General features: G+C 35.0%; 1 protein-coding gene across 1 annotated transcript; it reads left to right on the top strand.

Annotated features, from left to right (window-relative positions):
• Positions 1 to 5,489: 5,489 nt before the first annotated feature.
• Positions 5,490 to 13,392, top strand: LOC133288288 (PH, RCC1 and FYVE domains-containing protein 1). The gene is made up of 9 exons (XM_061486011.1): positions 5,490 to 5,922; positions 6,937 to 7,023; positions 8,137 to 8,226; positions 8,357 to 8,443; positions 8,544 to 8,663; positions 9,203 to 11,302; positions 11,518 to 11,664; positions 12,205 to 12,737; positions 13,017 to 13,392. The coding sequence occupies exons 1-9, from the start codon at positions 5,875 to 5,877 to the stop codon at positions 13,168 to 13,170; spliced, it is 3,366 nt and encodes a 1,121-aa protein (XP_061341995.1). The 5' UTR covers positions 5,490 to 5,874; the 3' UTR covers positions 13,171 to 13,392.
• Positions 13,393 to 17,740: the final 4,348 nt, after the last annotated feature.

The raw sequence follows: 17,740 nt of genomic DNA, 5'->3' as shown, positions 1-17,740 counted from the left end.
TAATAATAAAGTGAGAAATAATGTGTTGCTAAAATTTTCTTAAGTTATTAAGTACACCAATTACTTTAAAGAATATTGATCCAAAAAATATATATCGATCTTTGTAATAGATTAGAGTAATTACTCTTCAGAATGAGATAATATCTTATTGGGTTTCATTTCTTAATATTTTTTTAAAACCTTCAGATTTATAATTACTTTCAAAATTTTGAAATGAAAACTTGTTCTTTCTTTCTAAATATTAGCAACTATAGCTGCAGCAATTATATTGGCATGTTTGGTTAAGATTGATTTCAACGCTACTGGACATTTGACTCATCTCCTAATTTTATCAAATGCTATTGAAAAGTGTTAGTCCTTAGTGGCGAAGAAAGTTTTAAACAAGAATGCTGAAGAATAGAAATATTCATGGTGGTAATTTTGGTTAACTATGGTGGAGATACTTAAAAAAAATATTAATGTGGATTATATTTCTATGAAGGTTGTTTGATGTAAATCTTTGATTCCTATGTTAAATGTTAAGTGTCCACAAGACTCTACTTATTTTTAGGTTTTCTTTTTCTTAAAAGAAGAAGTTGGGCCACAATATTTTTAAAAAGCTCTTAAAAAAAGATTTTTTTAATAAAGATAAATAAAAATAAAACTTTTCATAAAAAAATGTTGTAAGGATTCTTTGTCTACTTCTTTTATATGTTAGGTATGACTCATACTTCGCATGCTGATGATGACTCTTGTTGTCGGGTCAGCAGAAAGGTAACTGGGCTCATGAATAACTGCTTGTTAGGGTTTACGGAAACATGAAAGATGAGAGGTAAAAGAAGATCCAAACAAATATTAACTTATTAATGTTCTGTGGAATGGGGGAAAACGAAGGATTTTTGTCCATCAAGGGGTCTTCGTCAAGGTGATCCACTTTCTCCGTATCTGTTTGTTCTGGCAATAGAAAAACTTTCGCATATTATCACTACTGCTGTCAATAGAGGCTTATGGAAACCAATCTATGCTAGCAAAGATGGTCCAATGATCTCGCATTTAGCTTTTGTGGATGATTTGATGATGTTCATGGAGGCAAAAGAAGATCAGATTATTACCCTGTTGAAATGTCTAAAGCTTTTTGAAGATATGTCAGGTCAGAGGCTTAGTGTGGATAAAACTTGTGTGTATTTTTCGGAAAATACTACTACTGATGTGATTGATAAAGTGGTGCAAATTAGTGGTTTTAAAAGGGTAAAAATTCTGGGAAGATACCTTGGGGCTATGATGCAACAAGGTAGAGTTTCTAAAAGCTTATACGAAGGGTTAGTGGAGAAAGTTAAAGATAAGTTGAGTAGCTGGCAGCAAAATTGCTTATCTCAAGCAGGTAGGATCACCTTATCTCAATCAGCCTTGGCTTCTATCCCTTCTTTTTAGATGCAAAGTCACAAGTTACCTTTAATGGTATGTGAACAAATTGAAAGATTGCAAAGAGATTTTATTTGGGGCGACAAGGATAATATACGAAGGCACCATGCCATTAGTTGGAATGTCATTACTTCTCCACAATTGTCTGGTGGTTTGGGGTTGAGGTGTTTGATTCAAATGAATGAATCTTACTTAGCCAAAAAAGTGTGGAGACTTTTCTCGGAGCCACAACATCTTTGGGTCCAAGTTCTTCATGCAAATATAAAAGTGGCAACATGAGGGATTCTCTTTTTGAGAATCGAAAGGGGATTCAAGCATTTGGAGTAATCTTTGTAGAATTTGGCATGCTATGGAAGATAATTTGGTTTGGGAGCTTGTGATGGAAGGGATATTCGTTTCTGGAAAGACAAGTGGCTTCCGTTTTCTTGTAACCTTGAGGAGCTCTTGCCAGATGAAGATTGGCATTTGTTAGAAAGCATGAAGGTTGGAGATGTTGTCTCTGCATCCGGTGATTGAGATTTTGATAAACTTAAAATGTGGCTTCCAAGTAATATCCTAGACATTCTCCGTGGTATTTCTCCTCCTATGTTAGAAGATGGGCCTGATAAAAGGGTGTGGGTTCTACCGGAGTCAAATGAGATATCTGTAAATGCTTTATATAATTGTTTATCTATTCCTGGAGTTGTAGATGAGAATGCTAAGAAGCAGTGGAGACATTTGTGGGATTGGAAGGGCCTGCAAAAAATTAAAATCTTCTCTTGGAAATTGTTACACCAGCGCCTTCTTACTAAAAGCACAATAGCTAGTTGGAATAGAGGGGATAATAAATGCCCTGTGTGTAATGCTGAAACAGAAATGATAATTCATGCATTAAGGGAATGTAATGGTGCTAGATGGGTGTGGGATAATCTCATTTCTTCTCATCATAATTCTGAATTTTATTTTGCAGATTTGGACCAGTGGCTTGCTAACAACTTTTTCAGTGACCATTCTCCAGCATTGGTGCAAGGCTGGCTGTCAACGTTCCTGGTAGCGTGCTGGAAGATATGGCACTAGAGAAATATGGTAAATCATGGGGAAGCAGCCTCATCTACTGGAAACAAAGTAGGTTTTATTAAAAATCTAGTGTTGGATATTGATAAAGCTACTGTCAGCCCAAAGTATAAGCGCTCAAATTTGAGTTCAACCTGTTTAAATGTTTCTTGGCAATTCCCAGAAAAATGGATTTGTGAAGGTGAATACTAATGGGGCTTCTAGAGGTAATCCTGGTTGGGCAGCTTGTGGGAAGTTATTCGGAACTCACAAGGTAAATGGTTGGGAGGTTTTGCTTTCAGGTTAGGTATCTGCTCTTCTTTTAAAGCTGAACTTTGGGGTATCTTGAAGGGATTATAAAGGGCTTGGAGTGAGGGGTATAGAAGAATCATCTTGGAAAGTGATTCGCTTTTAGCAATCACTGGGCTCACCAAATGTGGTGTAGCAGTCCGTGAGAGGCAACTGCTCTCTCATATACGGACACTGTTAGATAAGGACTGACAGGTCTGTTTCCAACATACTTTTAGGGAAGGCAACATGTGCGCTGACTGGCTGGCCAAATTCTTGCTTGATTCTCCTGAACAAGCTGACCAGAGATATTTTGAGGAGCCTCCTAGTGGTGTTTTGTTGATTATCTAGGGGATCTGGCATATGTGGGAAGGGAACGCATTGTGTCTCTTCCTGGATAGTTCTTTTGTTTTTTTTTTCTTTTGTTTGGGCTTGTGCCCTTTTAGTTAAAAAAGAGAGAGTTAAATACAAATAATTGTAAAATTTCAGTGGATAAAACTATTAATGAATCCCCTAAATGCAACTAATGGCAAAGGTTTTAGTGGCAGAATGAAATCCATTATGATTTTTCTTTTGGCATAGCGTTTTATTCTCGGGAAAACATTTTCTCCTACCAAAGACACATAATATAAGTGGGGCCTACAAAATAGTGGAGAGAAAAAAAAATTTAAAGTGAAACCCATTTATGCTATGAGTCTTTAGTAGAAAAAAATGTTTTCCCTTTATTCTTATTTAGTTTTGTATCATATGTCATCTAATCTTGTTGGCGTAGTGTCTTCATTTTTGTTATTGCCCAAATTGAATAATATTTGAATGCTTTTCTTGAAAGAAAAAAAAGTTGGTAAAGCAACTGCTGTAAGCTAAAGTTGCTTGGGGAAAAAGTGATGGGTTTGGCTTCATAAGTGTTTCTTAGAGTATGTTCTCTATCACGTGACATAAATGGGAGAGATGGATTAATTTTCATCTCAAAAATCACAGAAATTATTGAGGTATTAAATCCCTCAACCATTTACTTTGGGTTTGAAACTCCAAACATATGAAATTTATAATTAAATGGGGGTATAATTTTTCTTTGGACATATAAATATATAGTTGTACGATAAATATCATATCTCTAAGTTAATTTTCCGATGAATAAAGCATGAATCAAATTTCCCTAAATAATATAGGACCATTGGGTGAACTCTCATGCAATGAGCAATGCTTAGATTGAAGATGGAGAGGACTCCATAGAATGGTTTTGTTTTATTTTGATTTTTTTTTTCTCGGAAAGTGAGAAATTACTCTCATTTATACAAAGGGTTTAATTCAGAACTTCATACAAAATTCCATAATTCAGGTCAAGAACCTCTCTAGTCCTTGCTATAGAAATGTAACCCTCGTTTGGGATATGATCGTGACAATGGAGAAATCTTATTTATCACCTACACTTGCGATATAATATGCAATTGGTTTCACCCAACCACTACATTCTCCTCGGTTGTCTCCTTCAAATTTCATCTCACGCCACCACGTATTCCCACACACTGCAAACTCCCACAAGGCCATAGCCTTTTTCCTCTTTCACTCTTTGGGCTTTTTTTAATAATAAAATTGGCTTATTTGCTGTAATTTCTAAGACAAAATATAATAAACATTTCATGTGTACTGACTAAAATTTAACGTTTATCAAAAACTAATTTATACTGCCAATGCCATTATCGTTTGCATGAACCAGTTCACAATTTTTGGGGAAAAAAAAACTGATCACATAAAAAAAAAATATTTGTTCTCAACAAAATTTCTTAGGAACTAATGTGGCGATCGAGATTTCCTACAAAGTTCTTATATAACTTTAGTTGATAAAATAGCAAAATATATTTTTCAATATAATTAGTTAGATATAAATATCTATATTAGTATCTAGTTATATGATTATATAGCATTAAAAGAGTATGGATATTATAAGAACTATTTAAGTGTAATTTTTTATTCATGCAATAACATATAATTAAATATCATAAGTTTAATGGAAAAAACAATACGAAATTATGAGCGTTATTTAAAAATGTTTTTTTATTCAATTTTTTTAATATAAAATCTATTCTCTAACCTTTTCCCTTCACTTTTATGTTAAACAGGTGCGAAATGTCTAAATGTAATATAATATAGGGTTTAATATTTTTATTTTTGTTAAAAAAATATTTTGTTATAATCACATAAATATGAGTGACTGAGTGAGTGTCATAAAAATAAATGAATTCAATCAAATTTTTTACTTTCTTCTTTTTATTGAATCTATTTATTTTTGTGCGACTTTACACACAAAATATTTATATAACAAAAAGCAAAAATATTTTTCATTTAAAAAAAATATAACACAAGTCAAAGACGTTTTTGCCATTCTCTCATTAATATTCAATAACGTGCATGGCCCCAGTCAAATTACCAAACGACCCTTCATACCTACGTGCCGCTTTCCCAAACATTAAAAACCGAAACATAAAAAATTAAATTAAATTAAACCTTTACAATTAATTAATACTTTCAATTAAAAAAATTGGTGTTGTGCTTTGGAAATGTCTTCTCATTTCTTTTTAATCTCTCAGGGCTCAGGAGAGTTTCTGCTTTTCTTTGATTAATTTAAAATTTATATATAAAACTTTATTTTTAATTTATTTTTATTTTTTCTTCTTCATTCTTTCTTCTTCTTTTGACTAGTTGTACTTTTTACAATCTCCGTTTCTCTCTCTCTCTCTCTCTCTCTCCTCTGTCTCCTCCACTGCCCACTTCGGCGACGGCGCCGGGATTCGCATTCTCAACGGAATTATCTTCGGCCGCCGCGAAGCACCTTCTTCTCAGCCTTTCAAGCAAAGCTCTTCAGCCTGGTCTTGAAGAACCGGGTTTTTTTTTTTTTACCCTGGTTCAAGTCGCTGCATGAGTTGAAGAATCGGTGTCTTTGACTTGGAATTGTCAATGGGGTTACTGGGTTTCTGGTTTCTGTGAAGAGGAGCGGATCAGCGAAGGTTTTTCGCATTCTAGAGTGCGAATAAGAAGTGGGTTTTGATTTTCAGAGAGAGATAGTGAAGAGAGAGAGGTTGAGATTTATGATGTACGGAGCTCTGGGCAGCGATCGCAGAGGGTGGTGGAGTTTCGGTGAATCTCTCACATGGAATGGCAGATCTTGTTAGCTACAGGAATGCCGACCGTGACTTCGAACAGGTTACTTCCTAGTTTAATGTAAAAGTTCTGATTTTTTTTTGTGTCAAATTTTGATGTTTTGTTTCGGGTTCTGGTCAAATTTGGGAACTGGGTTTCTTGTTTATTTTATTTTATTATGGTGGCTTGGAATGTTATGATTATGATCAAGTGCTTGTGTGTTTCCTTATTTGAACTGATTGGGAAATTTGAGGGAAGTGAGAATATGAGAGTGAAGAGTTAGCGAGTAAATTTATGTATTAAATCTACTCTGTTTTGGGATTTCGAAATGAGGAAATAAATTTTGATTAAGATTTTCATCTTGTTCTCGTTGTGAAATGGGGTTTTTGACCCTTTTAAATACGTGCAGTTGATTATATGAGGTTAAGTTGGTTAAATGAATTGTTACTTTTTCAACTGCCTTGGAATGTGGTGCCTGGAAAAGGAAAGATACTGCTTGCTTGTTTATGTTTGAATGGGATGTACCATGATCTATTGTGGCTGACCTTGTTTAAATTATTAACAGCTAACTGCTAACCAAGCACGAGGGTAGATGTCTTGACTTGATGCCATCTTTTGATGATAAAATGTTTGATAGTGCTGCACCTTATTAATGTCTTGGATCGTTTGGTACAGGATATTGAACCTTACAACAATGTTGTTGTATTGGCTGTAGTAACTAGATGTAAGACAGATTAAATTAGCATTCGTCTAGTGAAATGGCCTGCAATTAGTGTTGATTGCATGGACAAGAATGATTTTGTTCCAGGAAATATCTGTTGCCTGTACAACATTTCCAACTATCAATTTGGATGAAAATATTAAGAAGGAAAAGAGAGATGCTTCTCAAAGAAACTGAATGTTGTAAAACCTTACTGGATTTCTTATGAAACTTCTCAACATTTGTAACATAAGATGGCTTAGGTCATTGTTATTAGTATTACTCATTTCTCCAAGCCTGCTGTATATCTTGTGTAAATATTTGTTTGTCTGTTTAACCTTTCTTGTGGTTTACCATGTATGTTTTTCACTCTGCAGGCATTGATTGCTTTGAAAAAGGGTGCTCAACTGCTTAAATATGGTCGTAAGGGAAAGCCTAAGTTTTGTCCATTTAGACTTTCCAGTGTAAGTTAAATGAAATCCTTTTCAGGAAAGTGTTAGTGGATTCTCTATATATCATGCTTTATTAACTTCCTGGTTGGACAGTACTCAGCTGATTATATGCTCAATTTCTCTATGAAAGATAGCTACTTTTGCATGTTAGCTGATGTTATATGAACAATGAAGTATGGAAATAAATTGTATTATTAATACTTTTATCTGCTCTGTTTTTACACAGTAAAGCTATTTTTATGTGCTCTGCTTATTAGAAATGTACTACCATTAAAAAAAAACCTAGCTATAAATGGGCTTATTGAAAACTTTTGTTTTGATAACGTCCATTGATACATATGACTGTCCCCCAAATAAGAGGAGTAGGTTATTTTTGTAATAATGATATCAAATGTAATTGAAGTTAGATTTCTGTAAATGGGCCTTACAAGGCACCATTCTATTCTTTTACAGGATTAACATTTGTTATACTGCGTGTGCTTTGGGTTTCCATGTCCTTAACTTCGTCAACAGTTTCTGGGGTACATGGCAGTTTTCTGGTTTTTTATGCCACGTATCTGGTTTAGTATAATCAGTTGAATCATCGCAATACTCGATTGTTAACTGGAAAGAAATAAAACTTGAATCTTTTTGTTAGATTCAGGTCAGATTTACTGATTTGTTACTTGAGTTGCATAATTTCCTCACTTTGGTGCTAACTAGTAGTGATTTTGTAGCTTTATTGCTGGGCACTTATGTTTCTTAGTTTGATGTATGCTTTTACAGTCTTATTCATGATTGTTAATAAGAATGCATATTTTTTGTTGCTTCCTTGGTTTTAGATTATAAACTTAAGAGACCATTTGGTGAACATGATAGTGGAGATAGGATAGTATAAGCTATCATATCATGCTCTTATCCGTTGTTTGGTCAGCCAACATAATATAATAAGCTTATCCTGTTGGCTTATCCTCACCCTGATAAGCTTTCCTGAAGAGGGGCTCGGGTTAGGATTCAACAGGCCCTTATCCTCTCCTATCTTATCCACCAAGTGAGCTTTAAGACTCATGTATACAGTGGGATTGGATTTTGACACTCGTTTAAGTTATTTCTAATTGTACTCATTAGAATATTTGAAAACCACAGGATGAATTGTCTTTAATCTGGATTTCAAGTAGTGGAGAAAGAAGTCTGAAACTATCTTCTGTCTCAAGAATTATTCCTGGACAAAGAACTGTGAGATTTCTACACTGCTATTTTATATTATACTAATGCTTACTTTTTGATGCACTGAGTTATTTCAGAAAATTGTTCTCTAAACTGTTTCTTCTTTGTCATTTGATTATTTTTCCTTATCTTCTGACAGGCTGTTTTCCAACGATATCTGAGTCCTGAGAAGGACTTTTTGTCTTTTTCACTTATTTATAACAACGGGAAGCGATCTCTTGATTTGGTTGGTGATAAATTCTGAAATTCTATGGATAACTACACCATTATTTGGTTTCTATTTTCTTCATCTTCCATTATTATAGTGTTTTTTTGTTGCACTTCAGATTTGCAAGGATAAAGTTGAGGCAGAAGTGTGGATTGCTGGTCTCAAAGCACTGATATCTTCTGGTCAAGGTGGGCGGTCCAAAATTGATGGATGGAGTGATGGAGACCTATTACTTGATGTAAAACACCCACTTGTTGTCTTTGTAATCATTTCATTTTTACTTGAGTTATGTTTCTTATACTATGATGTGTAGTCTGCGAAAGATGATAGATCTTATTCTTGACCCAATAGTGGGGTGTTTCATCATTTTACTTGAAATAAATGTTTTTGATGAATCATGATGGGGAAAACTTGTTTGTTTTCTTCTTCATTAGAAGAGTAATTATTGTTTCCTCTGAGGAAAGCTAATATTTATTTATGGATTAGCATCTCTTATTCTGAAAGGATGTATACTGCAGTTTTCTGAAACAGAGTGCCACTCGTTTACTCTTCCTCTTCCTCTTCCTTGGTCTCGATTCAGGAATAGTTGAGTGTGGTATTTTCCTACTTTAATTTTTCTTTGGTGATGACATTTATTGGGAAATTATGAACTGATTGTATTAGAAATTTTCCAAAATTCCTCTATTCCTCCTGATGCCATTATGCTGCATAATAGCTTGAATGACAAGATATGTGGTAAGTTGCATATAATTCTTTCTGGCTCAATTACTTTTTCAGGACAGTAGAGACTTGACATCAAATAGTACTAGTGAAAGTTCAGTTAGTGCTTCACGAGACATCAGTTCTCCTGACGTTTCTCTTAGTCTGCCGAATACTTCTCCAAAGTCCTTTCAGCCTGAGAATACCTTCAATTTTGAAAGGTCACATGCACCATCAAACTCATCAACTATGCAAGTGAAAGGATCTGGTTCAGATGTTTTTCGTGTTAGTGTCTCTAGTGCCCCCAGCACATCCAGCCATGGGTCTGCACCTGATGATTATGATGCTCTTGGGGATGTATACATATGGGGTGAGGTTCTGTGTGAGAACATTGTGAAAGTTGGTGCTGATAAAAATGTCAGTTTTATCAGCCCAAGGGCAGATATTCTCCTCCCCAGGCCACTGGAGTCCAATGTGGTTTTAGATGTACTTCAAATAGCATGCGGTGTTAAACATGCTGCTCTAGTCACAAGGCAAGGTGAAATTTTTACGTGGGGTGAAGAATCCGGAGGACGCCTTGGCCATGGTGTAGGGAAGAATGTGGTTCAACCTCGTCTAGTTGAAGCATTGGCTTCTGCAACTGTTGATTTTGTTGCCTGTGGGGAGTTCCATACCTGTGCTGTTACAATGGCTGGGGAACTATATACATGGGGTGATGGAACTCATAATGCTGGGCTTCTTGGTCATGGCACTGATGTTAGTCATTGGATACCAAAGAGAATTGCAGGTCCATTAGAGGGGCTTCAAGTTGCTTTAGTCACTTGTGGTCCATGGCACACAGCCTTGATAACTTCAACTGGGCAGCTCTTTACATTTGGTGATGGAACATTTGGTGTCCTGGGTCATGGAGATAGGGAAAATATTTCATATCCTAGAGAAGTAGAAACCTTATCTGGATTGAGGACTATAGCTGTTGCATGTGGAGTGTGGCATACCGCAGCTGTCGTAGAGGTTATTGTGACACAATCCAGTGCAAGTGTATCATCGGGTAAATTGTTTACCTGGGGTGATGGAGATAAAAATCGCCTTGGACATGGAGACAAGGAGGCCCGGCTCCAACCAACTTGTGTTCCTTCACTCATTGATTACAATTTTCATAAAATTGCTTGCGGGCACAGTTTGACAGTAGGCCTGACAACGTCTGGACATGTTTTTACAATGGGGAGCACTGTTTATGGTCAGCTTGGGAATCCCCAGTCGGATGGAAAACTGCCCTGTTCGGTTGAAGACAAGCTTGCTGGGGAATTCGTTGAAGAAATTGCATGTGGAGCTTATCATGTTGCTGTTTTAACATCCAAAAATGAAGTTTATACTTGGGGGAAGGGTGCAAATGGGAGATTGGGTCATGGAGATGTTGAAGATCGAAAATCACCAACTTTGGTTGAAGCCTTGAAGGATAGACATGTGAAATATATTGCATGTGGTTCAAACTACTCTGCTGCCATATGCCTTCATAAGTGGGTATCTGGTGCTGAGCAGTCTCAGTGCTCTGCTTGTAGACAGGCATTTGGGTTCACTAGAAAGAGGCACAACTGTTATAATTGTGGACTTGTGCACTGTCATTCATGCAGTTCAAGGAAAGCATTAAGAGCAGCCCTGGCTCCTAATCCTGGGAAGCCATATCGTGTTTGTGATTCTTGTTATGCAAAATTGAACAAGGTTGCAGAAGCTGGCAATAATAATCGGAGGAATGCTATGCCTCGTTTGTCGGGTGAAAACAAGGACAGATTAGATAAGTCTGAGCTAAGATTGGCCAAGTCAACAGTGCCTTCAAATATGGATTTGATAAAGCAGCTAGATAGTAAGGCAGCCAAACAGGGGAAGAAGGCTGATACATTCTCTCTGGTTCGCACCTCTCAAGCACCGTCTTTGCTACAGCTGAAAGATGTTGTCTTATCTACTGCTATTGATCTGAAGCGAACAGTTCCAAGACCTGTTCTTACACCATCTGGAGTGAGTTCCAGGTCTGTGTCACCTTTCTCCAGAAGATCAAGCCCCCCTCGATCAGCTACGCCTATTCCGACAACATCCGGACTTTCCTTCTCGAAAAGTATTGCTGATAGTTTGAAGAAAACAAATGAACTTTTGAATCAAGAAGTGCTCAAGTTACGTGCTCAGGTATATTATGCTTCCCCCATTTCTCTTGTGAATCAAGTAGCAGAAGTTAGCTGCTTTGATAGCATAGCTTTCCTTCATTTTAAACTTCTTCCCTGTTAAAGTTGAGTCTGGCAAATAAATCATGTAAAAGACACTAGCAGTATCACATCAGAAATGTTAATTTCATGTCTTTACTTTTTATGGTATCAAGAAAGATCTAACATAAATCTCGTTAGGTTGAGACCCTGAGGCAGAGATGTGAACTGCAAGAATTAGAGCTTCAAAGGTCAGCAAAAAAGACTCAGGAAGCTGTGGCACTGGCTGCTGAGGAATCTACCAAATCTAAGGCTGCAAAAGAAGTTATAAAGTCACTTACCGCACAGGTTAAATTTTTTGTTAATTTATGTTGGCCAGATGTCTTTTGAATTATTTTTTTCTTTTTTTTAATTATATGTCGTGCTTTTCATTTGTAGCTTTTTGTATGTGGTATTTTATTTTATTTTATTTTTCTTGTTTTCATTTGAAAAATGAATACCTAGGTTAAACCATCTATAAAACTTAGAATTTATTACACAAAGTTCTTATTGTCACAGATATCTAGAATTGGTTTTTCAGCAACATGATCTTATTCCATAGAATTTTTTAATGGAGGCAAATGAGGCGTGTCCTTTTCACCTTTTTCTCTGTTAGTTATTCCATTTTCAGTTTCGTTTTGATTTTGGTTTCTTTATTATACATTACATTAATTTTTTTTTTGGTGGGGGTAGGGAGTAACATACACACTTGGGTCTGAGTTATGCTCAATACTGTTTACCCTTGTCTTCTTTAAAGTAAAAACTTCCCTGCATTTCCATTCCTTCTTCCTTAGACTTATAGTATTGCTGTTATACCCTTCTGCTTATTGGCCTGTCACATTGTTTCAGTTCAAAGATCTGGCCGAGAGGCTTCCTCCTGGTGTTTATGATGCTGAGAACATCAGACCAGCTTACCTGCCAAATGGTCTAGAGTCAAATGGCACCCACCATCCAGACTTAAATGGGGAGCGCCACACAAGGGCAGAGTCAATCAGTGGCTCTAGTTTGGCTTCTATAGGACTTGAATCTACTCTAATGAATAGAACTGAGGGAAATTTTCCTGGAAGCTATGGTACTAATCTTTACCAGCAAAACCGGACGGTCGAGACCTCTAATGGGACAGTTGATTACCCAGATGTTAAATTGCCAAATGGCAGTGGAGTGATTCGGGCAAGCAGTGGTAGCGTGTCAGATACTGTTGATGGCAGGGATTCTGGGAATTTCCAAGATGATGAAAGTGGTTTGAGATCAAGGAATGCTGCATCGATTGCTACTAGTATTCAAATTGAGGCAGAATGGATTGAACAGTATGAACCTGGTGTCTACATAACACTTGTCGCCCTGTGTGACGGAACAAGAGATCTGAAGAGAGTGCGCTTCAGGTAGTAAAAGAATCTCCACATTTCCAGGTTATGTTTATCTGGTTCTGCTGGTATATATACAATTATTGGTTAATTGCTTTGTAAATAATTCTATATCTTGTGCCAACTCTATATGTGGGTATCTTTAACTAGGTCAAAAATATATTGGTTGGGCTGATTTCAGGGCCCCCTTAAACTCAATACATGATTATTGTTGCTTTAAACTAGGATGTTTAAATTATCTTGCAATTGTTATCTTACATGTGTAATATGTTCGTTCGGTGGTAAATGTATATGCAGCCGGAGAAGATTTGGAGAGCACCAAGCAGAGACTTGGTGGTCAGAGAACCGCGATAAGGTATATGAAAGGTACAATGTTCGTAGCAGCACAGACAAGTCTTCCACCCAAGCAGCACGTAGGTCAGAGGGTGCTGCTGGTTCACCTGTTTCTTAATCTTAGGAAAGTAGATGGAGGGAAGTTCTCCATTAACATGTTTTGTTGCCGTGAGCATAGTTGTAGGAAAGCAAGAATCAATATGAAGGAACCTGGCACCCTTTTTGAGTTTTAATATTTATCCTTTTTCTCTCTTCAACCTTTTTGGTCTTTCTCCTTTTCTCTTGAGTTAAATGTCTTCCATTTTATTTGGGCATGTGCCCTTTATATATCTGTTGTATTGTAGTGTATATAAATTCATCAATTGAGATAACCTTCCTATTTTCTTGGTTTTTTTTTTTTTTTGTTTTTCTCCCTGTCGCATCTTTTTTCTTACCACAATACGTATACCTCATGCATAAAATGTATGCGTGGTGATATTTGTTGATTATTACATGGAGAACATTTCCTCGATCTTGTAGCTATCATCACCGTTCACCGAGAGACGGACATATTTAAAAGCTGCTATGTTAGGGTGTAAAATCAACCTTATGTTCTTTAAGTGCATAGCTAATGTTATCTCACGTGCTTGTTGGGTGAAGGTACCTTTCGAAATCTTCTATATGCTTATAGTTAACGGAATTAACCGTGCCATCCCTTGGAAATATTCTTGATGATAAAGAGTTAACTGAGTCAATTATGGAATCCCTTGGAAATATTCTAGATGCTCAGATTTAGCTGAGTTAACTATGGCATACCTTTGTGATAGTCTAGACGGCTAAACTTAACCGAGATAACTATGGCAAGGTTTCCTTTGAAACCTTCTAGATGCTTAAGAGTTAACTGAATTGTGACATGCAATTTGACAGGCTTGGGTCATTCATTCTGGTCTGGTAGGTCTTTGGGTTGGTCTGCGTAGGTGTCTAGTTAGTCCATTATGGAGGCTGCATACAAAGTGGATAGTAAAATATCATTAGCAACTTTCAATATATACCTTCTATAATCAGATTATGGAGATTGAAATTGGGATTAGTATATCTCATGTTATATGAGATAATTTTATCTTTTATACATACATACATAAAAATGTGGAGCCAATATTTTTTATTTTCTCTCTTCTCTTCACATGGCCTCACATAGGATCTATACACTTTTATGTATGTGTAGGAGATGAAATTATCTCATACAAAATAAAAAATATTTATCTCATTGAAGTTTGAGGACGGGAAATGTGAACTTTGATGTTCAAGATCTGTTTTAGTAAAATCACTTATAACTAAATTTTTTTTATTAAATTATAATACACTCTTTCGAAAGTAGCCTTAATCTCTCTCTAGTTAAAAATAGCCTTAGTACCCAAGTGTGGTGGCTCAATTGGTAGCATGGGGACTAAGTGGTGAGAGTTCGAATCCCACCAACATCATCTGGAGAGGGGCATAAGTACCGTAATTCTTGGATTCGCACCCGAACTCTGGATTAGTTCCATAGGCGGCTCAAAGAGTCGAACCCGTGGGGATACGGGGGTTCTGATTCGCCTCAAAGAGATAATTAGGATCAGTTACAAAAAAAAAAATAGCCTTAGTCTCTTAGTTTTTTTTCTCTCTCTCTATTTTTGAATAAAAGCGGAAACTAAACACATAATTTAATACAATTTATTCAGACCCTTTACCAATAGACCAATTTATTCAGACCCTTTACCAATAGACCAATTCTAGTTGTTTTTTCTGTTTTAAAGTTAAAGGATGATACACGTTATTTTTAACTATACTTTATAAACTTTTATGAGAATTGATTATGTTTATCTTTCTAAAATTTAGTCCTAACTTAAATTTGATGAGTTCGTTTTTTGCCTATGATAATGGGGTTGGCTCGGCTGAAATTAGAGGGTTGTCGGGATTTTGAAATAGACAAAGTAACCAACAATCCTTGGTTGGTTTTCTCTCTACATCTCTCGAATTCGATCTGAAATTAGTTAACTACATCTCTCGAATTCGAGCTTCCTCCATTATTATCCTTAATTCCGCTTGTATTTGTATAACAATTTTAATTTATTAAAAATAAGCATTATATATATATATATATATATTAAGGAAAAAGGTGTGTCATTTTAAATGACACACCTTATATCCTTTCACTCTCACAAAGAGGTGGGACTTACACCTTTAAAAAAAATTTCACTCATTCTCTCTCCCATGATTTATCTTTTTCTCTCACTTGAAATGACACAACTTTATATACTTCAAAATGATACACATTTTTCCCATATATATATATATATGAGAAATAATTTTCTTATGTTGTAGATACAAGATTGCAAGTGGAACCTATGGTAAGAGGAGAGAAAAAAAAAAAAGTAGGACCTACCCATCTTTTGTGTGTATAAAAAACTTAGTTATCTCATGTAAAATGAGATAAATATAACCCTATATATATATGTATGTATGTGAGTTTAATGTTTCCCATGTTAAATGAGATAAAATTATCTCTTACACACATATAAAAGTGTGTGGGGTGCATGAGGTCATATGAAGAGAAAAAAGAAAAAAAAAATATGTACCCCATACGGAATTGGATCCTCTCATGTGAAAAAGTGATCATGTTGTCATGACTCATGATATTTGATCATAACCACTCGTTGATGATGAGATAAGAGAGAGAAAAATATATGACTTATAAGAGAGAGAAAAGTATATGACTTTTAAATAAGTGATTGTGATCAAATAACATGATCACATGATTATTTTTTCACACGAGAGTATCCAAATTCACCCCATACACTTTATACTTTTATGTATGCGTAAGAATTTATCTTCAGAGACACACATGCATATATGCATGCATGAAGTTATGATTATTATGCAAGTTTTTTTTTTATATAAACTATGCACAGTACATTCCATCGATATATGTGGCTGTTTTCTAATAAATGGTGGAGTCAGGGAGGAGCTAAGAGAGGTGATCGCCCACCTTAAAGTTCATCAAATCTTTGTAACTGCATTCTAACTTAAAAGAATATTAGTGTAATATAAGTTCACCCCCTTTATTTTTATTATTTCTCATGTGCCAAAAAAACTTGAAGAATTCTTTAAATGTGGTTATGACCTTATCCTACTTAAGTTAGTGTAAATTTGCTTTTCTCGCCCTCTCGCAAAATTTTCTGGCCTGCCATCGTTTTTAGATTAAGTGATTCCATTTTGTATCGAATTCAGATACAAACAGTTGTGTTCACTTTATAAAAGTACTGCTAAAAGGATACTATGTAGTTTGAAATCCTCTTCTAATAACACCTCTCTTGGTGACCGATAGTACATATACCTTACATCATTCATGTGTGATCTTTCGAGATCATTGTTTGTCTCTTGCTTGAATGATTGGCTTGCTAATTACATCATACATGAAAAGTTATAATCTAGCTTTTGTTTATTTTTCAAGCGGGTTAATTAGAACAAGCTTACACAGAATAGTAGAATAAGACAAGTAAGTGGACGATGAGGTTGTATCTGATAATTGATAGAGAATAAAATGAGAGGGATTGAGGTGAAAATATTCCTGATTGGTCATCAAAGCACCGGTATATATATATAAAAGAGCTACCACATAAAGACATCAAGCAACACAACAAAACTTTTAGGAAAAAATGTTTCTGCAGTTAATTTAATACAGATAACTTATTTGCATTTATTCTCAAAACGATGTCGTTTTAGTATTGAAATCTTAAAAAATTATAAATATAAAGACTATTATAACCTTGAAATAAATTAAAATTATAAGAACACCATAATTTTTGCCTCAAAATGACGTCGTATTGGGCTTACTGCAGATAACTTATCTGTAGTAACTACAGAAAAAAGCGAACCCAAACTTTTATGCACATTTTGAATATTATATTATCATGCATTCTTTGAATTCCCTTTGCTTGCATAAGATTCAGAAAGGAAGACTTAAATAGACAAGAAAGGCCTTTATAAGTAAAGTCAGCTAAAGACCTTTAGATAGGTAGCCTATATATATGAACACAACAACTATTTAAAAGTATGCATGCATCGTAAGCATTTGGTCAAATTTTATGAAACTAATTAAAGTTAGGTAATGTCGTGCAGTTTATTAATAGGCTACGATAGAGTTGAGAAAATATGAGCTTTTGTATCACGGAAAAAATCAAAAAACAATAGTTTCAATATGAATGTTATTATTTGCATAATTCTTAATATTTATAATTACAAGGATATCTCTTTCAAAAATATAATATAAAAATTATTTATGTGCCTTTATCTAATAATTTAAATTTTTAGGGGAGTTATCAGAATCTATGTGATCAAATAATCTAAAACTTGATAGGTTTTATGAGAATTATTTTAAAACAAACTCCATAAATTTAAAGGTACACAAATGTTATTGTTTATTTCTGTCTAGATTAAATTAAACCATAATTAATTATAATATGTCCGTAATAGCAGAAATTTTAAAATAATTAAATACCATTAATTGTAAGAAAACATAATTTTTTTTTTGGTAAGCTGTAAGAAAACATAATTACAACTAATTGAATTATATTTTTATCAAAATACTAATATTTCTTTCTTAGTTTTCTTTCTCACTTAATTTTTTTTGGTAGATTCTCTCTCACTTATTAATATTAAAGATATAATTT

This window comes from Gastrolobium bilobum, unplaced genomic scaffold (genome assembly GCF_033153095.1).
Source record: "Gastrolobium bilobum isolate Gb01-03AN ecotype WA unplaced genomic scaffold, APGP_CSIRO_Gbil_v1 utg2831, whole genome shotgun sequence".
In the NCBI taxonomy this organism is placed as follows: Eukaryota; Viridiplantae; Streptophyta; class Magnoliopsida; order Fabales; family Fabaceae; genus Gastrolobium; species Gastrolobium bilobum.
Note: the sequence above shows the minus strand (reverse complement) of the source record. Positions and strands in the feature narration are given on the sequence as shown.